Source organism: Odontesthes bonariensis, chromosome 16, assembly GCF_027942865.1.
Source record: "Odontesthes bonariensis isolate fOdoBon6 chromosome 16, fOdoBon6.hap1, whole genome shotgun sequence".
In the NCBI taxonomy this organism is placed as follows: Eukaryota; Metazoa; Chordata; class Actinopteri; order Atheriniformes; family Atherinopsidae; genus Odontesthes; species Odontesthes bonariensis.
The window spans coordinates 4,758,465-4,781,138 of NC_134521.1; the positions used below are offsets into that span (position 1 = coordinate 4,758,465).

General features: G+C 41.9%; 1 protein-coding gene across 1 annotated transcript in view; it reads left to right on the top strand.

The window, feature by feature from the left end:
* Nucleotides 1–22,674, top strand: part of vps37d (VPS37D subunit of ESCRT-I) — a 38,179-nt gene that overhangs the window by 9,226 nt on the left and 6,279 nt on the right. The window contains exon 3 of the mRNA XM_075487454.1: nt 15,322–15,404. Coding sequence (XP_075343569.1) covers nt 15,322–15,404 — 83 coding nt within the window. The remainder of the gene's footprint in view (nt 1–15,321; nt 15,405–22,674) is intronic.

The following is a 22,674-nucleotide window of genomic DNA, read 5'->3' on the forward strand; positions in this document are numbered from 1 at the left end:
AAATAAAATTGGCTGAAAAAGATGTAGAAAGTCGATGTTTGGCAGAGAGAGGTGGGATTGAAATCCTCAGAGATCACCGTGAATTGATTAGGTGTTGTTTTTGTAGTTTGGCAACAACTAAGCTGGTGACGTCACCCACAGCGTTAGCACAGGTGGACTGTCTCTGCAGACAGCATGGACAGGAATCCCCAGCCAACAGTTTAACATCTGGGGTGCGGAAACTCTGTCCGACCATCTGTTCTTAACTAGCTCTGTAATCCTCCTCCTTCACTCCATAGATTCTAAAAATCTGAGTAGAGAGTTGTCTTAAATTGACGTGTGAGTGACAGAAATGATTTCTGACATTCCTCCTGCGTCTCAGTCAGGCCTTCAAGCTTGTCCATCTTATCTGCGATGAGTGATCTCACAACTCCGTGATGATCAAGGGCAGAAAAGGTTCAAATATCCTGTTCCTTTTAATCTGTTTTGTTCCTGCTCTGCATCCCCGCCATCTTCTCATTAACTCATCTGCAAGAAGTTGCAGAGACAGACGCAATATGTCCAGAGCTACTGCGGCGGGCTGCCACCAGTACGGCGCCAAGCTGGAACCTCAAAATCAACTAGCCCCTAAAATTCATGGTGATCAAATATTATTTAGATTAAGTCGGCCCACTGAAAAGATTTGATCCACAACTAAATGCCAGGCAACAACTTTTAATATTCTGCCCCGATGATATTTAAATTACGTGTTTATGTGTGTGTGTGAGGAGTTTGGATGCTGCTTTCTTTTTACCCTCTGCAAACCCAAAGAAACCCGAAGCATTAAAACATTAAAAAGCAACTGTGTTCATGTCTAACGTCTAATATGAAGGCCAGACCTTAATGGCTTTATATTAGAGTTCAGGCCACTGTATTGGAATTGAGTACAGTTACTTCTCGGCAGCTCTCTTGTTACCCAAGATGGCATTACGTTTGCTGAACGGATCAATTCTCCCACATCCTGAAAGCTACTGGTGTTGTGATGTGAAAAGGTTTTAAATTCCAAACAGCAATGCAGAATTCTAACTTTTGACTTTAACCTGACCTTTTTGTCCACAGCTGCTGAGCAGGCTGATCTTGCATGTAGTCTTCAATTTCATCACATAACATGTTTTTAATCGTCATTTTTGGTATTTTAATTGACCGCCGATGCGGGAACAAGAGACGCGGGGCGGGGCAGGAGGTCTGAAAGTCATGGAGATTGCAATGTGGAATGCAGTTTAACCTTTAAGGCAGCATGACCTTGAATGATTCCACCTTTTTACATGGATGTCCTTTCAATGAAGTCAGCAGGAAATAAAAAACTCCAGGGTTTCCTTTCCAAAGCCGGTGGCCCACCAGGCTTAAGCTCGCCTCCCACTGGGCCTTTATCGCAGTGAACCGCAGATGTTCTGTAAGAGAAAAGATAGCAGATGTAAGCAACAGTCCATGTGGGCTGCTGATGGAGCTCAGAAAGGACAGAACACACGTGTCTCTGTACCATAGCTCTTCCATGTTGAGACTGAGAGCCATTAACTCCTCGTAAAAACTTTCAGTATCAAGTTAAATGTGGAATAGATATCTAAACTTTTGTGTAGTGTAAAACTTGGAAAATGGGGAATGTCGGTATCCGTTACGTTAAATCACTGTAGGTGGACTGTCTGATGTCTGATTTCAGCTGGTGGACGAGGACCAGACTTCTGTCTGTGATTATTTCTGCTAGCATCTGTTATAATTCACGTGTCAAGATAAGAGTGCATCAAAGCGGAGACACGTCGTGACCACATGGTCATTTCTTTTTCTCTTTCCTCCTGCCGGTTCAGGACCAGAAAGGGTCAGCCTATCACTTCTGTTCTTAAACTTGAAACTTCTTTACATCATCAAAATGGGGGTTTGGACTTGTTTGCTGCTATAATACCAAATCCGAGTGAATGACACTGTGAAGCAAAACGTTTTGCTATGTAGCTGTGCACAAAGTGTCTTTTTTTTTTTTTGTGCAGGGACTTTCCACGCTCATATCTGAATGAAAGCATTATGCCCTCAAAGTCAACGAGTAACTTGTTGGTATTTTCTTGTTTTTCTCAGTGCATGTGTGTGTGTGATCGGCATTTATGATTAGTAAAACCGCTGGGTCAGATTGACTCGTTGAATATGCAAGTTGGCTCTGTGTCTGATACATATTTTAGTGATAGAAGTGGTGTGAGAGGATATACAGAGTAAGCAAAGATGCTGAGGGTGTCACTGACGGTTAGTTGTAATTGGATGAAACCGTGACAGTGGAGACCGTCTGTGAGCACAACTTCTACTGCAGAGATACAGTTTGCTGAAAACAATTTTAGCTTCGTTATGTGCAGGGATTTATGGCTTTATTTGCTTTAAGCCCTCCAAGTGTTGTGGCTTGTGGTGAGACTGCTTAAACACTCACAGTCTGAGCATGGCAAGACAGTTTTATACCTGTTTATCATGAGCATGCTGGCACTGATCAGCATAAAACTGAAGCAGACTGAAAAGATGAACTAGTTTATCTGACACTACTGGACACAGGCAGACTGATCCAGGCAGAGACCGGAGAACGAGCAATCCTGGAAGTAGGTAGACCGTGATGTGGTCTTGGTGCGCTGGTAAGCAGGATTCTCTTGGAAGACCAGACGGACTGAGGAAACGGTGAGTATTGGGTAGCAGCTTTTCAGGATGGCTCAAAGAGCAAAACCGAGAAACTGATGACAAAAAGATCCAGAGCGAGAGAACACAGACTGACTCTGTCAGAATCGGCCCAGTGTTACCCGCCGTACAATGATCTGGCGGTGAGTTGAGATCAACCTGGGGAAGACAAACATCAGAACTGATGAGACGATAAACCACAGCTGCATGTAGAGAACAAAGACTGCCACACCCACACAGGCTGGCAAGAAGGAAGAAGCTCAACAAACCAGAGACTAAGCAGCTCATGAAAGATGGAGTTTAAGAGTTTCAGGTGGCTCAGGAGAAGCTGGACGAGATGGAATATTTCTTTAGTTTGTAAGGGTTCTGCAGACCTGCTTCATCTTCTGTCTTTGCATTACTTTGTGCTAAAGATGCTTAATATTCAGGTCAAATCACGCAAAGCGTTTACACAAGAACGTTTCCATTTACCCGCTGACAGCAGCAGAACGAGCATGGGATCGGTTGTGAAGCTAAATGCTTGTCACTGTCATTCCCGGAACGTTTCCAAAGGGGCATCTGTGGATGCTTGATGGTTGGACCACTTGTTTTTGAATATGATTGGCAGAAACTTTCCTTTCTGAAACGGAACACCAGTGGAAGCTGCACTAGATTGGACAACACTTTTATCTGTGCTTTATAAGATCTGGATTTCAAACCAGACAAACGTGGCAGCATGCTTGGAAACTTTATTTTCATAATGATAAAGGCAGCTAGATTTGACTGGATGCTCATTATTTGCATAAAAGTGGCTTCGATCTAACATGATCAACATGAGAAATTACATGAAGTGGATATAAATGATCAGTGGTGACGTCTGTAACTAACTCAACTATCGGCTGGAGGGACTGTTTGGTGTCGGAATCAGTGTGTACCTCACTTGTGTCTGTTGTTTTATGTTGGCTGCACCATTATATGGCTGCCCCAAAGGGTTGTGTCAAGACCTCACCGTCAGCTGTGCGGACCGGTTGTAAAATGGAAAAGGGAGAGCAGTCCAACGACAGCTTGTAATGTCTGCCATTCGAGCATTTCGCTGGATTCATTCAAGCTTTATTCAATACTAGCAATTTGATTAAACACCAACAGTTTGACGCTTGGCTGGATACTAGTTAACTCAGCTTAGCGATTGATGTGCCAATAGTAGCAGTGACAGACCGGTGGCGACCTTAAAGAGAAGAGAGACGCTACTCCTGTCGGCTGAGTTTCATTTATCGTTCACACTTTGTTTCAGATTCTCGATCAATCGTAATCAATAAAAGCAATATTTAATTAAGTCTAAAGCTTTCCCTCGTAAACAAATGGAAGCTGCTTTAGTTTAAATTGTGCCGTGGATTAGGAGAGTGGAATATGTTGCACATTTTGTCTGACAATAGATAAACAGTAAAGAAATGTTAACTCTTGAGTTCCTCCATTTCAATGCTTAACATACACTGCAATACAGCTTAGTTGAATAAATATGTCATATACCTATACTGTTTTAAAGCCAGTATTAATCCCGTGACTAGTGCTCACCGTGGTTTAAGATGCTGGGGAAAGATTGTCAACCCACAGAAACAGAAAAAAAAAGGTTTCATTGTTTTGTGTTTCTCTTGAGAGCGTGAGGGTTTGGTCCAGACTTGAATCTGAAAGAGCAGAATGTTACTCTCAGTTGGTAGCTAATTACAACGAGCAGTAAAGCTGCTGTGACATTTTTTTCTTTGTTGTGTGTTGTTTTTAGAGGACATATGAGGCTGATGTGCCGCGGGGTTAGAATTTACCGCTGACTCGCTGGCTGATTTCCAAGCCTCAGATACATCCGTGTCGTGCAAGGTCCCATTTGTATGAACGCGACCTATTTCTGCAATAACAGCAGATGATGGCCTGCCGAACACTTCTTCACCTGTTCAGTCGAGTTGGCAGCCTTCCGCGTGGAAAGATTTGTGGTCATGATTAGTGATGCTGTCTGTTTCCTGATACACAGCTCTCAGGCTGAAACTGACAGAATGACTGAACCTTGAATTATCATCTTTTTGTCATCTTTTTATGACATTCCTGTTTTCTGGGGCTCAGTAATTTGGTCCGCTGATGATGTGCTTTTTTTTTTTTTTTCGTTCGGACTGCTTTTCCAGTTCATTTGTATGCTTAAGTCATGGATTTATGTCCTCCAGGCACAAGCCCCTGTCGAGCAAAATGTCTTTACTGCCTGTCACACTTCTCAAACATGACAGGACACATATGGATGTTTAGTGGAGCTGGGACTGAAGACACTTGGCAGCACCTGTGCTTGTGTAATGTTCATCTGACTGGCTTGCTGTGTTTCTTTTAATGCCACTTAAACCGAAATAGATGGCGGTCAGTGCAGCACATTTGGTGATACTTTAAAGAACAGTATAACGTAGTACAAATTGCGTTGATCCTGAAAGTCTCTTTTTGATACTGAGGCAGACTTTAAAGAAATAACAGAACTATGTTTAAAGTATCAGTTAAATTCCATCCCAGTAAATGTTTCCTATCAGTAAATGGGTTTAAATCCGAATTGGAAATGAAACATGTTGTCTAACTTAAGCAGGAATGACAGTGAATGCATCTGCATTGGGATGTGAGTGAGTGTTCTTCCAGGATCTGTTGTCCATGGCTCCCTCCCCTCCGAATGAAATGCTGCTTCTTCTCCAGATCATTAAACCTCTGCTGCTATCAGGCAGCTGCAGCGCACATGCAGAAGGTCTATAAATCTGAAACCACACATTTTTCGAAATGCTGCATTACAGTTGCCATTACTCGCACCCCGCTCCCCGTGTTAACCTGCATTAAATCCTTTTTTCAAATGGCAACGGGCTGCGACAGAGTAACCACACACCCACCTCCACACACAGTAGGTGAGACAGTAGAGCTCTTTGTTCTGCTCTACAGTACATCTACAGTTTATTTATTGCACGATGTTGCGTAGTTTCAGATCATATCAGCAGCTTTAACAAATTGATATCGATATTTTTCTCTGGTCATTGTTTTATCATTATGGTTTTATTTTGTGTACAGTTCAGGCTGCTCAATTCACACTACAGAATGATTCCTGTGCCCCCCCCCCGACAGCTCCTATTTCAGAGTGCACTTTGCTCTACTGCACACGCTTGAACCAAAATAGTTGATGAGGTTCCACACACCCTCATGTTCCATGCAGCCAAGACGCACCACTTTGCTCCTGCCATTCTGCCCACACTATTAAAGTATGGCACCTTTGACTTTTGCTGTCATGATAAGTTTATTCTCTCCGATAGGAATAACAGCGTACACAGTCTCTCCTTAAAAGCGTGCTCTGTTCTACACACCAGCTGATGACAGAAGTGCTGAAGCTGTGCAAAGAATGACAAATGGGAGCTGTGAGAGGAGTTTAACATCTGTTTCAGAAAGTTTCTATCTCGGCAACAGTCTCCAACTGCACGTGTTCAGTGTTCAGGGTCCCCGATCAGCATTCTGCTTTCTTTTTCTACTTTGAGTCAGGGGTGAACTTTTCCCCCACATTATCTCACCAGAGGACTCAGCAAGGGTCTGATAATTTGTTAACATGGTTTTCTTTGCCAAAAGATGGCTGCTTAGTCCACAGAACATTCACGGTAACTGTCACATTGATCAGTGTTTCCACAGCACCACTCAGATAAGAACACGATGTGTGTTTTGACTTCAGAACCTCTCGTATCATTGTAGAGGATTTTTACTGCTGACTTTAAACCTGCCCACAGTCAGACATCTGTAAAGTCAGGGCTGAAAGACAGCCGATCTCATTATTTTGTAGTGGCTCTTAAGCTTGTAATGACTGCAGGTCTGTCACACCCAGCAAAATGAGTCAGGAAACATGTTCTCTCCTCTGGAAAGTGTGTAACACAGAAATATGAGACGGTGGCCAAGAGTAAGTTCAGCTTCAAGGGAAGGAGAGATTAAATGCGTCAGAAATTCTTTTTAAACCTTAGATTTAACATATCTCTGAATAAATTTTACATTGGATGGACTTTCCAAACCTTCGGTGTTCACCTGAATGAATGAAAACTGTGATATGCCCGCATTACCACACTGATTTTCATTACTAAAGCATCATCTGTGTTTGCAGAATTTAAAAGTCAAAACATTTCCAATTCACATTGATTAAAATGAACAAATCTTCATTTCTGAACCCTTGAAGATGTGAATGCTGGGCATTAGTTGAAATGAGATCAATTGATTAATCAATAAAAAAAAAATGCCGGAAAAGTCAAAGGAAATCTCTTGAAATGTCTTATTTTGTCCCGTTAAAGACCTTTTTTAAAAAATATTTGTTTAAATAAATGACAAACAATCAGTCTCATATTAAAAAGCTCAGCATAATTAATTTCCTTTCAACCCTTTCTTTGATTTGACTTGATTTTCTCTCTTTATAAAAACGACGAATAACTCCTCCGATTGCAAATATACGTTTAAAGTGTGAGATGGCTTTTTTAATTACAACAGTGTCCTCTTTCCAATAGTGTTTTATGTGTTTATTCCGGTTCTGTTGCAATCCCACCACGTTGTCAGCTGAATTGACTGTTTTATAGAAAGGGGTTAGAATGCAAAATCTTTGCAGGCACAAAGTGGAACCACGGAAATATGTATCACTCAGAGGAAGCTGTAAAAATGCAATTCGGCTTCCTGTGAACTTTCTGAACGCAGAAATGCCAGTGGGACGTGAGGCCATTCAGAGTCCATCTGTTCAGCTGCGTGTCCATCCTCCTTTCAGCCGTTACCAGAGGATGGTTTAGAAAAAGCCCCGGTGACCTGCTGAGGGTCTTTTAACTCGCGCTTCCATGCAGTCATAGATGTTCCCTGGCAAAGGGCATCAAGTTTTTCCCGTGAATATTCATGATCACCGGAGAGTAAATCTCTGTTGGCCTCTCCTTCCATCCAAAAGTTGTTTTCTAAAGCATTTCATCCACTGATGTCTTTAAATGACTCGTCGTATTCATATGCGATCCTTTAACTTTGCTTCCAAAGACATGAACAGAGATGCTCTCGTGGCTTTAGAGAGCAAAATCAAAGTGCACTTCTGTGACAATGGAGCATCAGAGCAAAAACCCCAATTCTAAATAAATCCCCGTGTAGCTATCTAAAAAAAGTGTTGTTTTTTTTTGTTTTCATTTTTGTTCTCGTGTTTTTTAAAGATTTTTGAAGAGATACAGATTTTGCTGCCTTGATTTCCTCAGGCGAGCCCTTCCAAATCAATAAGCCGTGACTGCAAATGCTCTGCTATCTTAGAGTTTGTATGTTCGAAAAACAGAAGAAATAATCAGTTTAAAAAGCCCCCGAGTAGACGGTGCAGGGATGCCAGGGTCAGTGAAATGTGGGCTTTTATTCTGCTGTCCTCTTAAATATTTAGAGGTTGAGTTTGAAATCTGCTTTCAACAAATGTTTGAAAATACAAATCTATATATTCATCACTTTTCATAAGCAACAAAATAGCTTTATATGTAGAATCAGACACTATTATCATGCTGCTACCTACTGCTAACATCGATTATTCACCTTGAGCAAAAACACGTCATCTAAATCTAAAAAAATCATTCTGCTTGTATTCAAATGTTAACTTAAAACAGTCAAATATGGAATATTTTTAACAGCGTATGAAGAGCACAAAAGAGAATTGGGCCTCATGCAAGAACCGTTCGTACGCATAGATTTGTTCTTAAGTCGTGCGTACGAGTGATTTAAGAGAATTTGCGCATTCACCAATCTTTTTGTATTTTACGTTTTCTTTCAGGTACGAACAGAATTTACGAGTGATCCAGACCTGTCGTAGGAGTTTCCTAAAATAGTCCGCTGTTATTCAAATCAAGTTTGCTTGACTAATGGATTGTATATTTAATTACTTTGAAGCAAACATAAATAAATATACATTATACCCCATAATGATGCTGACATTATTCTGTTTGACTTAAATGATGCACTAATTGAAGGTTAATTATAACAAGGTCAATGGGAAGCGTAACCAGCGGCTGAATTGCTATTTTTGGATGCCTTAGCGCGTCAGGCTCTTGGAAGAGAGCGTGTGGATTTTTGGCCACTGGAACCTTTCAGAGGGAGATTGGAGACAGATCGGGGGTGTCCCAGTCCTCTGTGAGTTGTGCGCTCCCCTTGGTCATCAAAGCTCTCTTCAGTTTATCACCCATGGTACATCAGATTCCCATACACCGCTGTCCAACAAGTACAAATTAAGAGGGACTTTCATGCCGTGGCTGGACTGCCAATCATAATTTGAGCACGAGACACATATACGCATCAAAGCACCCGTGCTGTCGTGGAGCGCACTGAGCTGAAGGCCAGGTGGGTGTGTCTCCATACAGCGGGGGGGCAAACTGCTCTATAGCCCAGAGAAAGCATGATTAATTTGCACAATATTGCCATGAACGAGGGTCTCCTACTACCTGAACCAGCCCAGGCAGACCAGAAGGTGTGGTGGCAACAGCTGATTGCACGGCTTTAGTTGCAGTCATCGAGCGCCTGGCCATGGCGAGACGTTTTTTTTTAAGCCATTTTCATATTAAACTATTTTTTTTGACATTACGAACCACAGGTGACACTGAATTAACAGCACTCGTAATTGCTTCCCATTTCTTCGCTTTAGCAGGTCCCGTAATTCCACTGCTGACACTGCTAAAAATGACAGATTTTCCTTTTTGGATCTCTGAAAGCAGAACTTCAGTCTCAGAGCCCGTAAAGTTGTTCTTTATGCACCTTGATGCCATTCTCATGACTCAGCACTGACTTCCTGGCACAGGAGAGAGGAAGCACAGCCTTATATGGAATCATTTTGGGCGTGGAGTATGCAAATTTACTATCCTCGTGCACGTGCACTTAGATACGCACGGGTGGGATTCATCATTTACGCAGGTCGTTTACACACTTTTTCCGAAGTTAAGAGCGTTTGTTGAATCTGACGTGGCGTGTTCGTACGAGACCTTACGAAAAAAGTGAGAGAAATTTAGAATAAAAATACGAAAATATTCTTGCATTGTCTTCCTTCTTCATGAATGCTGACAGTAAAGCTTCACGGCAAATGAGAAGAAACCGTTTTGCACCAGTTTTGTACCGTTGGACATGGCTCCTGTAATGATGTTTTCCTTCATGAATCCAACATGTGTCAGAAGTTGCTCACCTCTCTTTCTGTAGCAGTTGCCATCTGTTTCCTTATTATCACCAAATTTAGGGATAAAATGATTACCGTACTCTTAGCCTAAACTGATCTGTGATTTCACTGTCAACTGTGCAATTCGTCTATTTAAAGGGACTCCAAACTGTAGCCTCATTCATAGATTTATTTACAATGCACTAACAACAGTTTAAAGCATCTGAAGATATGTATAAATCCTGTTTTTCTTATTTGTTTGTAACATACACTGTGTAGGGTCCAGAAAATGTCAGTTGTTCAAACAGTGGCTCGTGTAGCGGCAGTACTGCCTCCACTCGTTTTCTCATATCAGCTTCCAGACAAAGTGTGTGACTTTGACACCATTCACCTCTTTAGGGAATTTTGTGTACATGCATGAGGCCTCCAGGTCCGCTCGCCCTGTATGCTCCAAAAATATAGATCGCATACAGCTGCTCTAAGACTATTTGTTTGCCTGGCTGTCACCTCTCATTACGCACCCATCCCCCAACATCTGCAGCGTCTGGTCGTGAGCTCGGCCATCCCTTAATGCATGGCTGCTCTTAATCCAACGCACTTGACGTTCTCGGAACGATGGCCAGAGCGCTGTGAGGTGGAGTCATAGATTATTAATGCCAAGGTGGCAGAGCAATAGAAAGCCGAATGTACTGTGCAGCATAAAGATGGAGGTTTATTGAAGCTGTAATGTTTTACTGCTCAGAAATACGTTCAAAGCACATCTGTCCCCTGTAAAGATCTGAGGTGAAGACTTCCACGAGAAGAGAACATTTAAAGAGAATATCTTGACTGGGAAAAGCAACTGCCATCACACATTTTCCATTTCCCCCCCGACACAAATCTGTCTAGATGGGGGGTGGAGATATCCCTGCGGGGTTTTGAGCTATTAGAGTCATTACCATGACCTTTATTTGCTCCCAGGACTCTGCTGAACCCAGCATGACTTGTTGGGGGTAGCGTGACTGTCACATCATCTCTTCCAGGGAGATGACACACTTTGCAGTCAGCTGGGTCGAGCCTGTTGGTTATGATTACTGACCTTATTGCCCAGGATGTAAAGACAGAGCTGCTCTACATCAGGCTGGATGTGCCCTCTCTTGCTTGTATCTCATGGGCAGCTATTAGATGTAGAAATTGTGAAGCTTTTTTTTTTTTTAAATTTTAAAATGTTTTGTTTTGTGTGCACATTGTGAAATGAAAAAAGAGATTTCCATTTAGACACCATCATTTAAAGCAACACCAAAGAAGCGTGGCAACCTTAGAGCTATATGCTTCTGTATGTAAAGTATAAAGACCTTTGTTATTCACATTCTTAACCTTGAAGCTGCCCTGGAACACCCAGGGACTGAGATGCTGCAGTGTACAGCTTTGGTTTCCATTCTGGCACACCACCGTTTGGCTTTAGGGCACCACTTCATCTCCAGTTACATGACCAAATGTTTTCAGCTTAAAGGTAGGGTAGGAGATCCTGGATTTTGAGTCCATCGAAGCTGCATTTTGAAAATACACAGGTAAAAAGTCCCAACCCTTTTCGTCACTTTCCCCCCGAAGGCACGCCTCTAGAGTACATGAACGCGCACGAGCACGAAGGTGCACGAGCGCTGTTCTGACAGCAAGCATCGATCGTTGCCGTATTTAGTATTTAGTATATGCTAACTATACGTTTAATAATGCTAGGTGCTAGCCAAGCTGGCTCTAGTTTAGCTTCCTGCCAAGCTTCTGGACGCGTAATTCGTTCACGGAGCAGGGTACGCGCACAGGGGGAAGGAGGGGGAGGGAGGAGCAGATTGCAGTTTGATAGACGGCATCAGTTTTTCCTAGATTGTACGTTCTAGAGGCCACTAAAACTTTTCATTTTTGTGTCAAAACTTTTAATTAATTGGTTGCAATGGGGGTGTGAAGAGTATTTCAAGCAATATGTAAAAAAATGTTCCAGAAAAAGATCCCCTACCCTGCCTTTAATAAGTAAAGATAGAAAAAGGACGCAGTCTTCATTACAAAGGAAGTTGGGGGGGGGGGGGGGGGGGGGCACAGACGTTGGGAAAACAGCAAAGAGACCCAAGACAGCGATGTAAGGAGGAAAGAGACATAATGTGTACTAGCACACCACACGACGAGAATAAACACCAGATTACATTTTACTGCTGGAGAGAGCTTAGAAAAACACCAGGATGACAAATGGCTGCGTAGTTATTAGTGTTGTTGCTGCTGAACTGGTAACTAATAACCAGTCCGCATTGAGTTGTGTTGCTTTTGCTTTGCTCTGATAGAGTTGCAGACCTGTGGCTTTATTATCTTGAAAAGAATGCGATAATGATAATTTCTCCCTCTGCCCTGTGTAGAATATAAAGTAGATGAGATTATAGCTCTGTGGTATATAGTTATATATTGTAAAAAAATCTATTTTCTTGTTAGTTCCTGTAGCTTTATCTGATCCCGTCCCTTGACATTTTTTGGGGGGCTTCTGGAGGTGTCTTTGCCAGCATGACGACAAATTCACGTGCGTGGCCGTTCATGTGCAAGGCTGAGGCTCAGACAGAGATGTGTTTTTACAGCAGTGGCGTTACATCCCAGAACTGTAGAGCCAAGGAGCTGTGAAGCTCAATTCCACTTGGGTTCAATTGTCACAGTTGTGGCCAGAGTTTTCCACATTGATAAACACATTATACTCTTATTCAAACAAAACAAACTGAGTCAGACTGTTGCATACAGCTCGAGTCCTGTTTCAATAACGTTTGGGTAAGTTTGCACCATTAAAAGAATCCCCAATAAGCTGCCGTTCTTCACTTTGATAATGAAGAAAAAAATGTTCTTCTCATGCAAGTTTAACTCTGATTTCTAAGCTGATTGGGGCAGTTGTACTTGTAATACAAGTTTACAAGTACACTCCCTGTTCCACTCCCTGCTGCAATGCTTTTATTTTATGTAAAGCACTTTGAATTGTTTGTACATGGAATGTGCTATATAAATAAATTTGATTTGATTTGATATAATATTCACAATACATAGTATTAAAATGAAATCATCTGATTCTAAAAAGATTCAGTGAATAGCTGTATTTCAAGTACTGGACGCTTTTCCTGGAACCTGGTCTTTTGGGGGGGGGGGGGGTCCTTTTCTCAGCCCTATCCATTTCATTCTCACGAACTAGGGGGCTAATCAGAGTCTTGCTAGAGAGCTTATTAAAAAAATAAAACGGTAGGAATGCTCGGCCGGCCATCTAACATTTAATATCAACAACTGCTCGTAAAATCAGCTAACTTGAAGCTAGTTGTTACTGTTCCTTTACACCGTGTTTTTAATGCCATTCAGCATTCAAACTCAGACATTTATTTGGCCAAAATACAACAACTAACTTGTTTTCAGTTTGTTTGCTGCTTTCCGCTCACAAGTCTCCTACACAGCCCAAAAACCTTGGCTTTGTTAGAGATGCAAATGTTCTAGTTCATGGGTAATAACCTTTCAAATGTAATATCTTTTAATGATTTCAAGCTCAGAGGAATTCCGCAGGCATAAAATGGTCTCGCATTCTTTAAGTGTTGGGTGTCTTTCTCTTCTATAATTGTACCATTTTCACTCACCAAGTTAACTGCTGTGATCTGGGAATACTGCGCTGAAAGGAGGTCACAGCAGGTCCAGTGGGAGACTGTTTTTAACTCGCATCACACTTTTCTGACCAGCTTTTTGGTTCATCTTGGTCATGCTGTACTTACACCCACTTATCTCACGTGGCGTTTACTCTGATAACCTGTTTCCAGCTCGAACATTTGCTACGTGGAAACGTGTCCTCTGAAGCAAAGCAAGTGGCAAGTGGCCTCCAGTCGCCCACAAGTCTGATCTTGAAGATAACTTCACCCAAATCTTTAACATCAGAAGATGTAAACACGGTGATCTCTCCCATTTCTCTCCTCCACCGCGCATGGCATGAACATCATGTTACTGTGGTTTACTCACCTTTAGTTTAGTCTCCAAATGATGTAATCTTGTTGAAGTGTGGTCTGAGCTGGGAGTGGTTAAAGCGATGTTTCTTAGTGATCAGCAGGCTATTGTTGGATGAGAGTGATTGAAACTTGCACAGTTTGATTTTTAGAGAAAAAACTTCAGAGATGAAACGAACTTACGCTTTATGCTTGGGCCAGGAAAGCGTACACGTCTTTTTTCCTGTATAAGGGTTGTTTTAAACCAATTATTGACCTCTGTGCCAATGAAATGCATTATAATAGACACGTGAGAGTGTCGTCATGTTCCTCGTGTCATTGTTTTGAAGTTAAGTTACATCGAACAAGCATGGAGGACTTTCAGTGGGAAGGCATTTCAGACGGGAGCGATTGTGAGGAGTTTCTTGGCTTTGATGATGCTGATGAACGCGCTGACCCAATTGATCGAGATTTATGGCTAGCACATATGTTTGAAGATGATTTTGAAGGGTTTGAATGTGAGTGGAAGACTGACAATTACCACCGTAATCGACGGAGAGACTTCAACCGCACACCAGGGGTGTGAGTCGATTTACCTGCAGATGCCACCGTTGCAGGCATTTAATCTAATTGAAAATAGCGCTGTTCGTGCACTTTACTTTTTACATTTTCTATTTTCGTGAAGGTGTATGTAAAGAAACTCAATTTCCAAAGAAAGCCACAGGTGTAAACTCTCAAATACTTTTTGAATTTTGTTTCTATCTGCTACAGAGGCTGAGAAATCAATCATTTAGTAGGCGTTGACACAATTGCTGAATTTCCAGAAAAACTTCAGGTTTTAGGGGGTCTTTCTGAAATCGCCCATAGGTTTTACAGGCATTCTTTTCCAGGCGTCTTAGACCTAAATGGGTTAAAGAAGGATTTGCTGTTATGATTCATAAAAACTATTAAAAAGTCATTTGAAAAGAAACTGCAGTTCTAATAAACCAGAACTAATGCTTTAATGTAAAATTGGTCAAATTCAGCATTCATCAGAGTCTGGCAGCTTGCTGATGTATCACAGTGTCACAACACCGTCTGATGTGGTGCTGATGTGAGCCGGTCTGAATCTTATGTGACACATGAATCATTTAAATGTGTTGCACAAGTGTGAGAGTACTGCAACAAGAGCTTCAATTTATTTCAATTGTTATTTCTATTGAGCAAATATAAATGGTGAGTCAGGAAAATGATGTCAGGAGATGGCAAAAGTGAGGCTCCGAAGTGGGTTTTCAGTCTTGTGGTCAAACCGAACTGCAGCGAGTCGCCCAAAATAACTCCCAGTTGAATATTTACAGCCTGTTTCCCCTTTTTTCTAGCCAGGATCCATCCACCCACGTCACCGGCGTCTCCTCATCAGCGCATACCATGAACACTCCTTGTGATTTGGAAAACAATTTTCTCTGCTGTGGTTTCTTGGGTTTTTGGATTATTTTTTATTTTTTTCCCTCCAGCTCCAGTGAAGTCATAGCTCATCTCCATTGCTCTGCATGCATCAGTGATGTTTATCTGTCGTTGCAGAAGCTCGCGGCCAGAAGCGCAGCCTACAGACGGCGCAGAACCTCCTGCAGGAGGAGGTGGTGCGCGCTGAGGAGCATTCTGAGGTAAGAGGAAAACACAAAGGCTCTTTTTCATCTGTTCGTTCTGAGAATTGGATTTTTATTCCTTTGACAGCAGGATTTTCGCAAAAAAAAAGCCTGGAGTCTTGTTCACAGCGAGCCCGCCCACTTCCATGCAATCTGCTCGCTGAAGCCATGAGACATGCTGTACATACAGTGAGCCGCCTGCCAGGATGTATGTAACAGCAACTTAGCCCACTTCGCTTTAGCAGCCTCCGTTTACACCTGCGTTCAGATTCTGTTTGCTTCCCTTCTTTGTTACAGTAAATATAGGCCTTCATCCATTATCCACGTGACTCAACTTACCAACATGTTCTACAGTATCTTTACTTTTTGATTCAGTACAAACACTGCTGTGTAGAGACAGCAAGTTACCAAGTTACAGAGGCTCATTTTTATTCAGGTTTTGTATTTGCCATTGGTATTTATTCCATCAGAGAAACAGTGAAGCTGCTTTTGTGGTTGACTTTTAAAGATTAAATCTGCAACCTGTCATGATTGAAACTGCCGTAAATGTGGAAACAGCAGGCCTAATCCACATAACTCACTGAGCTGTTTTTAAAATGATTTATCTGATGACTTTGATGCCTTCACAGGTGTCTAAAAACCCAGCTGTGAACGGATTATCGTCACAAAAACCGCTCGTGTGCACACTGACATGCCTACCTGCACGTCCTCGCTGACGCGTGCCTGCAGGCATGCATTTTATGGCTGCCAACATTGAACTGCGTTGATTCTGTCATGCATGTAGTGACATGACAAGTGTGAGTTCACAACACAAGCAGCGAGTACAGCCGGACCCTTTGGATGTGTGTGTGTGTGTGTGTGCAGGTTATGATTGAAAGTCAACACTGGTTGCTTTGAACTCATTTTGAATGAGACAGGCGTGTCCGGACTTATTAAAGGTAGGGTAGGAGATCCTGCATTTTGAGTCCAGCGAAGCTGCATTTTGAAAATACACAGGTCAAAAGTCCAAACCCTTTTCTTCAGATTCCCCCCGAAGCCACACCTCTAGAGTACATGAACGCGCAATGCTTGTTCACGAGCACGAAGGTGCACGAGCGCTGTTCTGACAGCAAGCATCGATCGTTGCCGTATTTAGTATTTAGTATATGCTAACTATACGTTTAATAATGCTAGGTGCTAGCCAAGCTGGCTCTAGTTTAGCTTCCTGCCAAGCTTCTGGACGCGTAATTCGTTCACGGAGCAGGGTACGTGCACAGGGGGAGGAGGGGGAGGGAGGAGCAGATTGCAGTTTGATAGACGGCATCAGAATCCAATCATCGTTAAAAGTCCGTTCAGTATGATTGGATAGTGTTTTTCCTAGATTGTTCGCTCTAGAGGCCACGAAAACTTTTCATTTTTGTGTCAAAACTTTTAATTAATTGGTTGCAATGGGGGTGTGAAGAGTATTTCAAGCAATATGTAAAAAAAAAATGCTCCAGAAAAAGATCCCCTACCCCACCTTTAATGGTAGTGTATTTTATTATTTCTGACTTTTATTGTCCGTCATTACTGGTCATTTTGTCTCATAAGTGAAAAAAAAACAAATAGCCAGCATATCATTTTATTTTCGCCAATTTCGTACACTCTCGGAATTCAGTTGATATCTGCATTAACGGGACGTTTCTTTTTTTCTGAAGGGAGGTTGTGTGAGGCACCTCTGAGTGGTCAGCGTTCCTACTGCATCATACAGCGGTCCGACTCTGACTTTAAAGAGTCATGGAGGATTTCTGTTGGGTGAATGCTATACTGGGGATTTTTATTCTGCGCTGCTTTTGTATCGGAAACTTCTTTACTTGTCTCTGAATTTTCTTTACTGCAGAACACCTGCGTTACAACACAGGCCGTGTTACACACACACACCCAGTTCTGGAGACTGTAAAGGTCTACAATTTAGTGTTTTGAGTTGTTTACATCGCAAAACTTTACTCTCCTGCAACCTTATTCTGAGGGGCTGTTAGTTTAGCTCAGAGTCCTTCTACTTTCTACTAAATCAGACTGTAAATTTGAACTGTTTTGAGGCTAAATGTGTCGGAAATAGTTCTTAACTTTACATCTCAGTAACACTCCTCATCATTGATTAAAGAAAAGTCAACATTTGAAAATCATCCGTACAGTACGGTGTAAAAATCTTAAAACATGTGTGAACATGAATAAAAATGGAAATAAGGCAAAAAAAAACAGAGTTTGTACAATTCTAACGAGCTTGAAAGTCAATATTTGGTCTGAGCTCCTTTATTCTTCAACACAGCCTGAACCCTCTTAGACAAACTTTCCGGCATTTTCTTTTGAAGGGCATTCCAAAGCTCTTCTTTGGATGTTGGCTGCCTTTTGTTTCCTTCTACATCAAGATGATCCCACACTGCTTCAATAATGTTCATAAATGATGAGGACATCACCGTCAAATACTGTTCATCTGCTGTGGGTGTTTTTTTTTTTTAGGCCTGACACTTCTTCTTTTGTCCTTCACTTCTCCAGTTTACTCACATTTTTTAAGAACGCACTGCACACCACGCTGAGACATGTTTTCAGCTAATAGCTCTTTTTTTGGCACTTGGTGCAGACACGGCTAAATAAATGGTAACAAATGGCATGCCTTTGTGACAGGCTTAAAGGTGCAATTTAAATTTGGTTACTGGTTGTCTGTTATGTGAAGACAAAACGCTGGTTCATCCCTTGAGTTATGTGTGCTTTTAGTGCCTGAATGATACATAGGTCAATGATAAGCAGCTTAACAGAGGTTCAAGGACTGAACTAAAAGTGAGTGTAAAGGCAGCCGATGTCCAAAGAAGAGCTTTAAAACTCCTCCAGGCAGCCTGTTGATCAAGAACCCTTTAATAGATTACAAAAATGTCTGGTTGCTTAGAAGCGAAATGTACGACTTTTGCACACTCCGTTGTTTTTTTTTTTTTGTTTGTTTTTTTTTGTGATTTTATTTAGACCTTAAAGGGACACTATTGGCTCTTTTCCACCAGCTCGCTTCGGCGCGGCGCGCTATTGCGTGTTTCCACTAGCGCGCCGTACCTGCAACCGGGACGATTTTCCGTATCAGCTCAGCCCTGGTTCCAAGCGGGCCGAAGCGTTACTAAAACGTGACGTCAGCCGACTGCCTTCCACTGATTGGGCGATGAGTGTCGTCACTGGAAGCGTCATAACGTGGATAATAAAAGCTAGCGTTAGCAACCGTTAGCTTACATCCAAACGTCGTCTTTTTGAAGCTCGTAACAAAACTCTCCGGTACTTTTCAGTTTTGTTTTGTCTGGCGGCCAGGAGTCTTTGGCTCTCTTCTCTTGCCTTTGTGCCACAAAAAGCCGCAGGGTAAGCAGCAACACGCGCAGCAACACGCGCAGCCGTGTTACGACGACACCGCCCACGTCCAGGAGGCACGAAGTATACTCGTTTGTGATGGAAACACAACCAAACCGAGCCGTGCCGAGCTAGTGGAAAAGCGCCATATGTAATTTCTTCCCCCATCTAGTGGTGCAATTTTAATTTGCAGAGTCGAATGAATTTGCTCTCTAGCGCCTCGCGTTTTCAAATGTGCGTTGAACTACGGCAGGCGGTATGTGTCAAGATTCAAGAAGCTCATGTTGCCTTTTCAATTCTCTTTTTCGCTTTTTTGGCGACGAGGATCCCTTCTCCTGTGGCGTGGCATAACTATGGTCTTCCATTGCGAACAAAAGTGCAGGCCGTTCAGGCTGGTTTATACCAGAGAATGTCTAATGGCGTAGACTGGCTCTGTTTATACCTGCGTGCAAACGTGATGTCAAAATGGGGAAAACGCGATACGAAGTGCTTGGAGGAGCTTGAAGGACATGGCAGCCTCCATAGAGCTTGCCCGCTCTATGTAGATACAGACAAGTTATTCTTCACTCAGGAGGATAAGTGAGATTTTTGACTGAGATAATTTTACACCAATGAGGACTAATTTATGAATGAATATGTTGATTTGAGCTAATAAATGACTTAATATATTATATAGTGTCCCTTTAAATGTGTGCAGACGTGTGTTAAAATGGTTCAGCACTTCAGATGTTGAGATTCTAATCCCTCACTAAATCAGAGTGATCAAGACAAATGGATTCCTCAGCAAGAGAACGGTGTAAATACAGTATATCTTGCAGTGGCATGTTTACACAGTACGGTATATACTATCAGTGTTTGGAGTATTCACGGTATGCACTGTGTAAACATGAAACACCTAAAAGTAGACGTGAAGGAGGTTGTTATTTGGAATAAAGCGCTAGCCTTCACCTTAAGGCAGTCTGCATCATTTATCTTTGTCACGGCGGTGTGTGTTACACACAGAGAGGCGCAGCCTCACAATAACACATCTCATTCACCCGTGTGAGCGTGACTCACCGACACGGGATCCTGCTTAAATCCCACGTGATCCCCGTGGTCTTGATCAGGACAGTCAGGTAGCCTTGTTCACAGATGAAACCCACACTGCTCCTCCATTCACACATTGATTTACTCAGCGCACCTCCCCCACCTCACATGGCTACAATCAATAGCTTCATGACTTGGTGATTGTTATGGCTGCTCACTGAATGATTTAGCAGCAGCCTCACTGAATGAGTGTTTGGAAAGCACCTCAAGACCGATAAATCAGTAAATATTTGACATGTGTCTGCTGCTTTAACTTTCTCATTCGTGTGATTGGTTAAGTAAATTCTTAGTCTACAATTTTTATCATTTTTGCGTGTTGAGTTACTCTCCTTTGTGTTTCATCAAAGCTCTGTGAGTTGGTAAGCCTGAATCAACACAATCAAACCTCTCTGATGTCTCGGTGGTCTGTGACTATCTATCTGGATATCAAACATTTCCCTTTAAGCCCCTTAGAGGTTTATTGGTTCAGTGGAAAATTGAAATCTGATTTTCATTGTTGTTCTCCATCAACAATAACATCAAACGCAAGACGTTGCTTCAAAAGTCTGGAAAAGCGTTTTCCTTTCGTGAACTCTGTGTCACAGATCTGAATCTTTGAAGACTGAGGCCAAAAGTTATTTCCTCTGTTGCCTTAAGTCAAACTTGATTCCTTATTAGGAAGATTCCTTTTCAGGTACCAACATGAACTAAGACATGTTGAGGGGAAACAAAACTTAAATTTGTTGTATTCTTTCCGTCGTCCTTCAGATCAAATCCTCTGTTAGCCTCCAAACTTTGTCCTGAAATTAAGTTGAAGAAAGGAAATGCAGGACTGTCAAAAAAAAAAATGCTTAAAGGATTATTTCTTTCCAACAGTTGATGAGCAACCAGGAAGACGACTGTTGTAATTTTCCTTTTCCCGTTTTTGGTTGGTGTCATCTCATGTGTGAATTAAAAGAACACTTGAGTGTAAATATGGCCATAATTTGGCAGAAATCTTACTTTGTTGTTGTTCATGTGCTGTCAACCGCCTGAGAATAAAGAAACGGCAACTGATCAGCATGAATAAGATGAAACGGAAACTAATAATGTTGGCAGTAAGGTACTTCACACCCAATATATTTAGATGTTAATGGGTTTTTTAACCGGAGATGGCAAAAATCTAAATTAAGACTAAAACAGAGAGATGGAAATGAGAAAATAACCCTCCGTTCTCTTTTTTATTTACCTCCTCTCTCTGTGTCGGTGCTTTGCTTAAACCATTAATCCATCATGTTTTTTCAGCTGATGAGTCGAACACCATTCTCCATTTTGTTTTTCATATTCTATCATATGAAAAAAAACCTTGTAATCAAGTTAATACATTATTGACCAGGCAAACGGAGAAAAATGTTATTTGCTTAAAGTCACCTTGCACATAAAATCAAGTTAACCTGCCATAAGGTGTTCTGATGTATGACAAGTCATATCATGAGCGAAGTCAGTCATCCACACTGTGGCTGGCGGTTTCTGCTTTGAATCAGCAGAGCACCACCTGCAGCCTCAGAGAAGAGGGGTCGGACAGGCCGTACGCTCCATGTGGGAGGACCCAAAACTGACTGCTGGCTGGGTGGGGCTGTACAGCCGGTGTTGCATAATGCGGTGAGGAATGGAATGAGAAGTTAGCAAGTTACAAAGAGAAGTTAGCGCTAGCAAAGAGGAGAACTTGCGTGAGAAGACGGCAGACGTGACAGGTCCTATTTATCACTGTGATAGGATGAAATCCGATGCTGCATACCCAAAGATGTTAAAGCTACTTGAATAACAATATACTGAAAGGTTAGGATGGATTCTTTGTACGAGCTATAACGACTTAGAATAAGACATTATTTTGGACAGACCAGTTCATCATCATTTTCATTTCTATATCAAAGTTATGCTGTGAGACCAAACAAAGTGTACAGCTGCTGAATAGAGTTTTTGTTCTTTTGATGCAATGGTTAACAATTCATTCTGTTAACTACTCCCAGTATTATTTCTTGAGAGTATTCAAATGCTATCGCATAAGAAAAAAAGCAGCAAATAGTCACATTTGAATTCCAAAGCCAAGGCTCTGCTAGTGATTTATATTCTACTATATAAATATGTTTTGCAGAGCATGAACATTACCATTCATGGTGGTGTGTACCGTTGGGTCCAACAGTCTAAATTCTATGTTACAAAATGAAATGAGCTTTGCCTGTAACAGCCGTTGGATGTTGTCAGTAGAGCCGATACATTTTGAGGACCTGAGGTCAGCTGAATGTTGCACAGAGGGCGGAAATAAACCACAAAGTCCACCAATCAAAGTTTTATCTGGATTCTCTGAGTTTTTTGTGCACTCTGGATCCAATGAGCATTGGGTCATGGATATTAATGATGATCAGGGACTAAAATGACTGCAGCCTCACTCTTTAAATCGAGCTTCTTGATATCTCTACCTGTTCCGGTTCTTCTTTTTTTTTTTTTGTTCTTTTCTTAGCTGCTATCATCTTGAAGACGATTCCAGTCTTTTGAATTGATCTCAGCTCAGTGTGCACACTGCAATCTCACTGGATTCAGAAACGGGACACATTTTGATAATGCCTGTACCGGAGGTATCAGTCTGAAACAGCTGAACAGTCCCACCAGTGTAATTAGCTATGTTATTCATTTGTTTACAATGAAGATGTGAAAATCTGCAGATAAGCCGCACCTGTGTCACCCACCGTGACACAGGTGTCACACATCCTTACGTCCCCCATCATTTTCCTTGATGGAGAAATTATCCAGGTTCTTAACTCCCAATGTGACATATATGTCACATTACAGATCTCTGACAGTGGGGGGTGGTATTTTGGAAAAAAAATCTGAAATGGGTTCT